General features: G+C 31.3%; 1 protein-coding gene across 1 annotated transcript; it reads right to left on the bottom strand.

Moving 5' to 3' along the window:
• Window positions 1-3,206: 3,206 nt before the first annotated feature.
• Window positions 3,207-8,644, bottom strand: LOC122600340 (uncharacterized membrane protein At1g16860-like). The gene is made up of 5 exons (XM_043773049.1): window positions 8,490-8,644; window positions 6,810-7,792; window positions 4,364-4,519; window positions 3,990-4,201; window positions 3,207-3,651 (listed from the first exon to the last, which is right to left on the bottom strand). Exons 2-5 carry the CDS (start codon window positions 7,692-7,694, stop codon window positions 3,459-3,461), a joined length of 1,446 nt encoding a protein of 481 aa, XP_043628984.1. The 5' UTR covers window positions 7,695-7,792; window positions 8,490-8,644; the 3' UTR covers window positions 3,207-3,458.
• Between the last annotated feature and the right edge of the window lie 1,729 nt (window positions 8,645-10,373).

Below are 10,373 nucleotides of genomic sequence, written 5' to 3'. Positions count from 1 at the left end.
GCTCTTCCAATAAATTATTATACATGCAAACTAAATTTTTATTAATTATTCTCATTCATATTATTTTTCTCCTTTCTATCTTTAATAAATAAATCAAGTTAAGTAAATTTCTCAACAAAAGAAACATACGAGTTTTTTTATATCACTTTAATTTTATTTTTGATATTTTGTTCGTGTTTGTTTATTATTTGATATTTGTTATGTTATTGTTATTTTTCATTTCTTTAATTTAGTTTGTTATCAATTAGTTTGATTATAGCTTCTTCTACTATTACAAAGAGGGTTTATTATTTATAAATTTGTTTTGTTCATGTTTTGTTATTATTTACATGTTTTGTTATTTATTTCTTGGTATATATATATATATATATATATATTTTGAGACTATCCGTCTATCAAACGGGCTTGAAGACTAGTAAAAGTTATATAGAAGATAAGATACAATATATGTTTTCAGTGTTTTGAAATTATATTACTAACTTTATTTTACTTACATTTTTTATATTACATATTTGATAATTCATTTTATTTTTAAAATGGTATAAATATTTTGAATATTTTGATACGAGTATGAATCTATTTTAGACTACTTTCTCAAAATTTGAAAGCATAGATATTACTTTCGGATTGGGTTGTAGAAGTTGCTACTTGCTACAATTAATTGAAAATAAATTACTCTTATCTAGTGACATGGCAAGTACATATTGGATAATCGAGATTTCTAGGGCGGATGTGGAATGTTGTTTATTGGTTAAAAAGCCTATCACGTGAAAAGGGCTTATTTTTTATTTTTTTAGGATGAAAAAGAGATGTAAGATGTGTGGCAGATATAATCTCTACGTTGCCTTAGTTACAGTCATTGGCTTCTCTCTTACATAATCTCTTTAAAAAACATTTCAATTTCGATTTAATTAAATCAAGCAAAACAATACAAAAAAACCTTATCTAAATTAAAAAGCTGGCCGGTTGGGTAAATTTTCACCATTAATTTCAGTGACGTCACATATAGACAATAGACTAGTGAGTAGTGACTGCAGTCATTCCCCTTTTTATTAACCAAAACCAAATTTTGAGAATATGTTTTGCGTGGTATGTTTAATAGTAAAAAAATTATACATATATCGATATACTATTTTTGTCTCAAGTTATAATTCTATTTTTATTTTTTGTTTGTCCGACTAAACATTCAATATCTTTTTTAAATAACTAAATTATTCTTAAAAATTGTACATAACTTTCATTGATGCAATGTTAATATATTTTTAGGATTTGTATGAATTTTCATAGCAATAAATTAATTTAAAATAAAAGAAGTATATAATAAATTCCGAGCTTGGTTAGTATCACTACATGAAAAAAGATCTAAAGTGACGAGTGTAATAAAGAATAAATTATGTTCTTGTTATAGGCCACTAAAAGACAAAAGAAGAGCGTAGTTGAATATTTTTGTTTGACCATCCTTATAGCAAGAACATTGTTCTTGCAATAAGGATTTTAATTAACTTTTATCGTTTTTTATTGAATCAAATTCAAAAGGAAAAAAAAATCTTTGATTTTTTTGTTTGATAGAAATTTATAACAAAGATATTTTGATCTTTATTGAGTACATATGTTCTTGTTAAGAGGTCTTTTTTATTGTCGTGATATAAAAGTGACTACAAGCGTATGTAAAAGTATGAGCAATATATTATATAAAATATTAAGCAGCAACCTATATTTGGAACTTGGAAGACAACACCCCAATATTGAACATATAATTAAGTAAATCTTCAAATCTCAATTACGTAAACAGAAATAGTACCACGAACACCCCATCCACACCCACATAATTTCTTTTGGAGTTTAGTTGCTATAGATAATATATGTATGTATCGTTTGCCATTAGTATAGAGCTTTAATTTGTTCCATGCTACAAGTCGTACTTAGGTGTTACTCATACAAAATTGTGTTGCATTGTTTTTCTACTTTATTTTAGTATTTTGAGGGTATGTTCAATAATAATATTAATGGCTAGAGTTGAGAGTTCAAACTTTTGTTTAGAGCTTGTAACTCAAGCTTTTAATTGCTTGAATAAATATATATAACAAATTAGTTGGAGCTGAACCTCTCTAATGTAAAATGACATAAAATGACACAAATGATGAGGATAATCATATAAAGATTTGTAACTAATTTTCTAAATATCTACTATATCATTTAATGTTAGTTTTCTATTTGATTAAAATCTCAATGTATTAATTTTTCATAATCACAATTAAGTGAAAATAACGTACCTAAGTCTTCTTGCTAGGTCTCTAGAAACAACTAGCTATGAAAGACTGTATTGTAAGACTTTAAATTTAAAACGACCAGGATAGAAATAGCAAAATATCCCAAAATCTCATATGGATAAGATACATTGTATCCCATTAAATGACTAACTATGAAAAACTAATTAACCAATATAACATATATATGTGTATATAGTTTATTTATACATATGCCACAAATTTCAAATAGACCCTACAACTATTTTGAATTGTAAAATGTGAAGCTTTAAGTAGGATTACGTGTGTGTCTACTATGCTCACATCAATGTATGATTCTTCTTTGTGGCTGTAAAGATTTACTAAAAGGCAAGTAGGTTTTATGTAGAAAATTTTCTAAGAAAAAAATAATAATAATAAATAGATGAGGAAAAGACAATATTATTATATGAAGAATTCTCTTTTTTTCATATTTTGTTTCTACTAGATATTGTTGTTATTGTACATAACAAATATATGTTTGTAAATATTAACTGAATAATGTTTATATGTGTGACATTTCTTTCGCTTCATAGACAAAACTCTTGAATGTATGACTTAACAGCTTTAAGAAGTTTTGGTATTCAGTTACCTTGATCATTTATATATAACTAGCTAGAGTTAAAATGGTTCTATTGGTTTAAACCAAGACAATTCACCATGTTTGCTATGATTTCAATGTATTTAATGACAAAGATTAAACTTTCATAAATCAATCTCAGGACCAACATGTTACAATGTTTTCTGCCAGTCTAGTTCACCCATAGAATGACGATTCGCTCATGCTCTGTCATCAACCTTTACCAAGGATGGAGTCAGGAGATCTGTTTAGCTGCTCATTAGCCCTCTACACATGAATTAAACACAGTTTAGGATCTAAATATACTGTAATAATAAATTAGAATAATCCTGGCAACGATATAACATGACAGTAATGCACCATATAATACCATAAAAATCTCAAATTCTTCAAACATTTCTGAAGGAAAACAAAAAGAAAAAAATAGGAAAATTGTAAAAAAATTTCAAATATTAAGTTTCCCCAAAAGCTCAATAATCACACAACACCATTAACAAAACACTCCCAAATAAGATCATGGGGATGTAAACAAAACAAGACTATACATCTAACCATATTTTTCTCAAACTTTTACTTCACCATGTAGCAAAATGCTACACTGGAATAATATCAGGATTTGATGAGTCTTCACATCTCAAAACGATTCCATCTAGGCTTGCAGGAAGCATGCATTTAGTCCACTGGCATCCAGTTGGAATAGGCTCAGGTGGAGGAACGATCATCAACACGTTATCGTTTCTTTGTACGACTCCCATCACGCTTACACTGCTGCCCTCTTTAATGTACCTATGTTACAATTTACAACCAAGAATAATAAGTTGGGTTCAGCTAGTTTTAGATATGAAAAATATCGAAATCGTGTAGATAATCAAAGGCTTATATTGATTTTGTAACATGACATCTTTGCAGCAATTTTTATTACACTATAGAAAACAAGTTTTCTGCATGTATGCATGCCGGTGTCCCCTTGCTAACAATTGTCAAAAGCACACGAGTCCAGTAAACTGAACGCTTAATGGAAATGATTATCCGTACATTTATTTAGATTTTAAAGAATTGTGAGTGTGTGCTGGGGGCAAAAGAGAATATACAGTGAAGGTTAAAATAGATGTCAACTTGCATACCCCTCTTTAAGTCGCATTACACGATCATCACCAGAAAGATTTCTCTCGGCTAACCATCTAATGAATTGTGGAGACATGTCTTTGTTGGACTGATCGATGTCAATAACAGCAGATTCCTCGACATATGGATTTACTCGTGCACCATAACCAGTCTTAACTAATGCCCGCAAACCAGATTGGAAATCAGATATATAGAAATCCACAACATGCCTCTGCAAATATTTACAAAAGAAAGAAAATAAAAAACTTATGATAGAAGAGTTTTAATAGATATAAGTTCATATCTAATCTCTTATTCTAAAACGAAGAAATTTAACTATTTTTCTAAAAAAAGTATGTATGTATGGCATCAAGTGTATGCTTCTTTGGCTCACCTCCGTGGATCGGAGACCCCATGTGAAACGGCGATGTGTGGGATTGGCAGCTTTTGAATCCCAGCCTCGATATTCATATAAACTTGTGGATGTATAAACACATCTGGGGACCCTTTGAAATGATGACTCCAAAGGTACATTTCCACAAGTCACAACCTTCAAGAAATTAGCTTTTAATCAATCAGCAAAAGCATCTTATTTACGGTGGACAAGTGTAGTTCAAGGATAGAAAAATATAGGACAAATCAACCTAACTTATTAAACATATGCATAGATTTAATAAGATGTATCTCATGCTTCAATTTGGTTGTGATATAACCAAAGATAATAATACTATTAGAGGTCTAGTTCCTCTTATAATTCCTTGGCATTGTACTTACAATTAGAACTTAGAACCTATCAGTATCTATATATATCAATTGCAATGCAATACACAAAACTAAGGTAGGCCAGAAAGACAAAATTAGCAAAGATTAATTAACCGTTATGATATGAGGTTAAGACAACTGTAATGGATTAAATAACAGCTTTCTTTTGTTAACATGGAAATAGTATGCTTTATTTTTTTATAAATAAAAATAGAGATTGAAGGAAAATGTACTGTATATAAGATCCCAACAGAGGAAAAATAATATTCCGAAACATGAATTAGATCTTATCTACAGAAAATTCATTGAGTTAAGACACACCTTAACCTCTCGTTGAGTCGTTTCTCTTGTTTCGTCTTGATAAAAGTTCTCTTATTGATTCGAGCCTATGATCCTATAGTAACTTCAATTTAACTTATGCCTGAAAAAATTATGTTTTGTTGATCTGTTACCCTGTCACTTTATCTTGTATCACGCAGAAGATATTTTCTTTAAATGGGCAATCACCCTCAAGAAATTTATTTATTCACTTATCTCTCTATCTTGTACAACTTCATCTATAGCCTTCAATGAAAGGTGCGTAAAAACATATGTAGTCTATTTATGATATGATGCATGAATATAAATATAGAAAAATCCTTACCACAAAAAGCATAAGAATAGATGGTGATTTATCAGTATCAACGATGTTTTATGACAAAAACACAAACCCCATTGCGTTTAATACACTCATCAAAACCTTAAGAGATATGCACAGTTGCTTCATTACACAACACATCTCCTGATCTCCATAGAACTAGATGATGAATCATATAACTGTTATAAAAAACTCAATTCCCAAAGAAACAACAATAAACATTAATGCTAGATTTGATATCAGTCTATCAAAGGGTCATTTACCGCCCAGTTCTACCTTTTCTTCAAGTGCTCTCGGTCTCTCACTAATTAAGGACATTCGAAACACCATAGTTGTTGGTTATGTATGCCTTCTTTATTACCACAAGTCCCTTGTTTAGACAACCTTCTTTAAGTGACATTTCAATGTTCACAAATCTTTTTGAAATGCAAAAAAGAACACTTAAAAGAGAAGAGTGAATGCATGTTTTTCACAAGATAATTACACACGTATAAATATACTGACATAACAAGCGAGGAAGATAGATTTGATTCACATCAATTACTCCTTTCACATACTTGTTTTCAACATCGATGCACTTTCAGTGACCTTATCATTGTCTAGGTATAGAAGCTTCTTATAAATACAATAAATTTTCTTCTGCCATAAGGCTAGCCAAATTATGTCGTAAATCTGTTCTTTATTTTATTATGCTTGTTAAGATATGTATGCTGAATTGCAATTCAATAACAAAAAAATTGGTAATGTAAGTATATAACAAATAAGAAACAACTTATCTAACCCTACTGCAAGTATGGTTATTTCATTTATTTTTATACACCATGAAACTACTTTTTTATTTGATATAAACCAGAAATATAAGCTGCTTGAACATAACTATACTTAGCTAACTTTATACGAGGTTACCTGATTCTCAAGATCTGCGAACTTCATGGTATATATCTAACACTGAAACATTTTTAAAAATAGTAGCCTACTATTAAGTTATCTTAGTCATTAACGTTATTATGGGGATGGTTGTGGATGGTAGGACAACAATTTCGAGAAACCTAGTTATAGCATGATACAAGGCATTCTTAGAAGTCTGTATGTCCAAACAATCACTTAGGAATCAATAGAGAAAGTGAGAATACTAGCTAAACATAATGCAACCCTCGCAAAACCTGGAGTTAACACACAAAAACGGCATAGATATGTCCAGTTTTCTCGTTGAAAACTACAAACAGTTAAAGAAAATGGTTTCACATCATCTTTTGTTAATGTAGTCTATCTAAGTCCCATATGAATCATATCGCACTTTGTATGACAAGTTTTCTGCTATGTAAGTGCGGGGGTTCTAGATTATTATAGATAAGTTATTTGAGTAATGGAAACCAACAAACACAGAAGATACCTGTGCATATAATATCTGCATAAATGAATGTGTATTTGTGTGACTTACCCCAGAAACCTTGACAAACTGGCCATCTTTTGCGGTTCTAAGCTCAGCATCGGGGTACTTATGGATGAACTTAATGATGGCATTTCTACCCCAATACGCATTCCATGAGAAGGCCAAGGTCACAATAGAAAAAAGAACGACAACAACAACGAGAAGAATGGAATTCCCAACGGCTGCAAATATGAAAATGGCAGCGATAAACCCCATTACAAACAACAGAACTATGGACCAAAAAACTATCTTCGGGAAGCTCCTGAAGAATGAATGCGTACTTTCCTGGCTCAGATGAGTAACTGCTTGGTTTTTAACGATAGAAGTGCTGCGTGATTTGATTGACCCTGAAGAGTCTAATGGACCAGATGATTTTCGAGGTGCACCAGATGAGTTAAGAGGTCCAGATAAAATAGGCCCTGATGTAAGGAGACCTGTGGCAGGGAGAGCCGGTGGGAGAGGTCCAGAATTTTGTCGGGAAGCAGAAGTTAACCCTCCACCTTGAGGTCCAGAAGTCTTTCTTATTGGTTCTCCGTGTTTATTTAATGGACCTGAACTAGTCTTTTTCATTGAAGCTGACCCGGGAACACCCCCAGATAAAGAACCCACCCGGTTCATGGAGTGTGATGCTATTTGGCCCGAGTGACCGGTACTGCCACCACCGATCGACCCTGTTCTTAACGGACCACTAGTTAGCTGACCAGATTTCCGTGACCTATTGGCATTATGATCCACATTTAACATCTTTCCTAGTTCACCAGACTTTTTAATGTCACCGCCGGTATAAGGCACTGCAGTAGAGGACATTGTTGGAGCCTTTTCTTTTGGCGGCTCCGGCCGCCCTGATACGTACAAACCATTGTTCAACTGATGAGATGGAAACCGAGAACTCATTTCTGAAGATCTTGGGTAACAAAAACAGGTTAATATATAACTACTCAAAGAATCGTGCTCATTCAACTCCAAACGATGGTTTCTAGGTATGATCAAACCTACACAACAATAAATCAAACACTTATAGTCATAACCAACTCACCGAAACACTATAAAACTAATATTCTGACATCAACCCCTTAAAACAGCATACAATGTACTACATTACATTAGTACGAATTCACTATATACATTTATCGAAAATAAGCCACAAATCATCTAATAAGATAGATCAAAGAAACAACATCAAGAAGATGCACAACTACTTATGATTCTTTATAATGATTGTTTTATACTTAAATGAAAATCATTTGAGATCAGAAAACTTACTACAAAAAAAAAGGTAAAATTCTCACCTAATTAGGCAAATCAAGATCTAATTTGCAACAAAAAGCAAAAGTAACTACTACAAAATCAGAATTAATCAATACAAAAATATACAGATTTTCACATTTTACAAGTCAGTACATTTCATAGATCCAAAAAAATCCACACATTTTACCGAAAATTTTCACTGTAGAGATCCAAGTTGTATCTACCCAGGAAATGATATATGTATATATATAAAGTACATTACTTTAAATTATTTTAAAAAATCCTAAAAAAACTACAGCAAGTGGGTATTGTTCAACATTGAAATCAAAGTACAAAAATGGAGAAAAAGATAGATTTTAAGGAAGTAAAAAGTGAATGTAGGATGATTCTTGAAAAATGTAAATCAAAGGGAATGAAAAAAGATAGTATCTTTTTGCATACCTGGAGTGACCAAGTGTAAACATGGTTGATCATGAAAGAGATAGAGAGTGTGTGTGTATATATGTATGTATATATGTGTGAGTGTGAGAGAAAGATATTAAAAAGAGAGTAAAAGTAATATAAAATGAGAGGTTTGTTTGTTTGGAAGGGCAACCAAAACGAAAGCTGCACACTACTAACTACTAGTAGTGGTTTTGTTGGATGTATATATATGTTCTTTAATTTTGCAACCTTGGCTTTTCTAAACTTTGCTTCTTACTACCTTCATATATGAATGGTTTACAAATAAACCTTATGAATATTTTTTAGGGAAAAGTGAAAGTTGTGCTGTTATGCATTCAAGTTGGGTAAAATTTCCCTCACAAACTGATTTTTTAATATTTAATGTATAATGAATTAATAATTGCCCCCATGTTTTTTATGGATTAAAAAAATCAACATGTAAGAGAGATTTTACCCAACTTGGGTGCATAACAGTATCACCTTTGCTTCCCCCTATTTTTTATTACTTTTGTCGTGTGTTTTTTTTTTATATTTTATTATTTACAAAACACGTAACAAAAAATGATTTATTTTTATTTATTTACTACATTAACATTCTTCTCGTCCTCACCCCTGGTCTTTCTCCACACGACGAGCCAAGAAGATCCCATCCACCCAACTATGAGTCTACGAGGTAATATCTCTTCTTCCAAGATGAAACGGAGAAAAGAAAGTGTTATTAGTCAAGAAGAGCTCAAAAGGAGCACTTTTGGGACCAAGTTTATAAGAATTTCATATTGTTTTTAGCGAATTTTAACATTGATGAAGCATGTAATAAAAGAGACGAGAAAAGATGGTAGTGTATATGATTATTTGATATGACAAATGTCTCAATGCTATATTTGATCGGATAGCATGAATAGTTTTAAAAGAATGATGATAGGCAAAGTTTAGAAAAGAAAATAAATACTAGTGAAATATAAAAAAGATAGAAATAGAAATTTTGTATAAAGGGGTTTTTGGTTTGTAGGTATGTAAATGATAGAAATGATTTTGATCACAAATTGATATATTTGGTTTATAGGTTTGGTTTCAAAAAGTGGGAATCAAACCCCCCATATTGATATATTTAAAACTTCTTTCTTTTAACTCTTTGGTCCTATTTGGTCATAGGTGAAGTGACAAGTGCCATTTCTGATATTTAGAGCTCATATGCAAAAGGTTTAAAATTGGGCTCTTGTATGCGGTAAAGGGTACCTTATGGATGGAATACGTGGATACCAATGTAGTATCAGGGATCAATGAGTATATATATTGATTAAAACTCATCGTTATTGGTGGGTTAAAAAACCTATTCTTGTTTTCACATATAGTAAAACCCATGACAATTTCTATTTTCAAATCAAACACATCAAGTTGTACAAATTAGAATAATGATATAAAATTTTATCATATGAAGGTAATTTGTCTCATTCGTCAAAAACAATCTCAATCTGAGAAGTTTTACGTGCATTAAGGAGTCGAGATTTTGGGACCAACAAGGATATAACATCTAATTTACATTTTGTAAAGGTAGTTGAGATTTTGGTTGTTAGATCTAAAAAAAACAACGTGGTAATAGCCTAGTCGTATTACAAGACCTTCAATGAAGGCTTTGCCGACCTAGGTTTGAATCCAAGAAGGCGAAAGTTTTACCACTAATTAGTAGTAGTTCCGTTTGACGGACTATTAAAAGTTTCCCAATAATTCTGAGATGACATTCATCCCAAATGGGCATAAGACCATTGGGGATGAGCAACACTACTATCAAATGTATTTTAAAAAAAAAAGAAAGACATGAAAAATATGAAAATTGGGTTCCAAGAATATAACGTATTATATAATAAACAAAATTAAAACTTA

The sequence above is a fragment of the Erigeron canadensis genome, chromosome 5, assembly GCF_010389155.1.
Source record: "Erigeron canadensis isolate Cc75 chromosome 5, C_canadensis_v1, whole genome shotgun sequence".
In the NCBI taxonomy this organism is placed as follows: Eukaryota; Viridiplantae; Streptophyta; class Magnoliopsida; order Asterales; family Asteraceae; genus Erigeron; species Erigeron canadensis.
Note: the sequence above shows the minus strand (reverse complement) of the source record. Positions and strands in the feature narration are given on the sequence as shown.

Excerpts from the sequence above, each read along its gene's own strand:
- LOC122600340 (XM_043773049.1), bottom strand. The coding sequence starts at position 7,694 with ATGAGTTCTCGGTTTCCATCTCATCAGTTGAACAATGGTTTGTACGTA. Across the intron at positions 4,520-6,809 it reads AGTTTGTCAAGGTTTCTGGG|GTTGTGACTTGTGGAAATGT; the intron begins GTAAGTCACACA and ends AATTTCTTGAAG. Across the intron at positions 3,652-3,989 it reads GTAATGCGACTTAAAGAGGG|GTACATTAAAGAGGGCAGCA; the intron begins GTATGCAAGTTG and ends ATTGTAACATAG.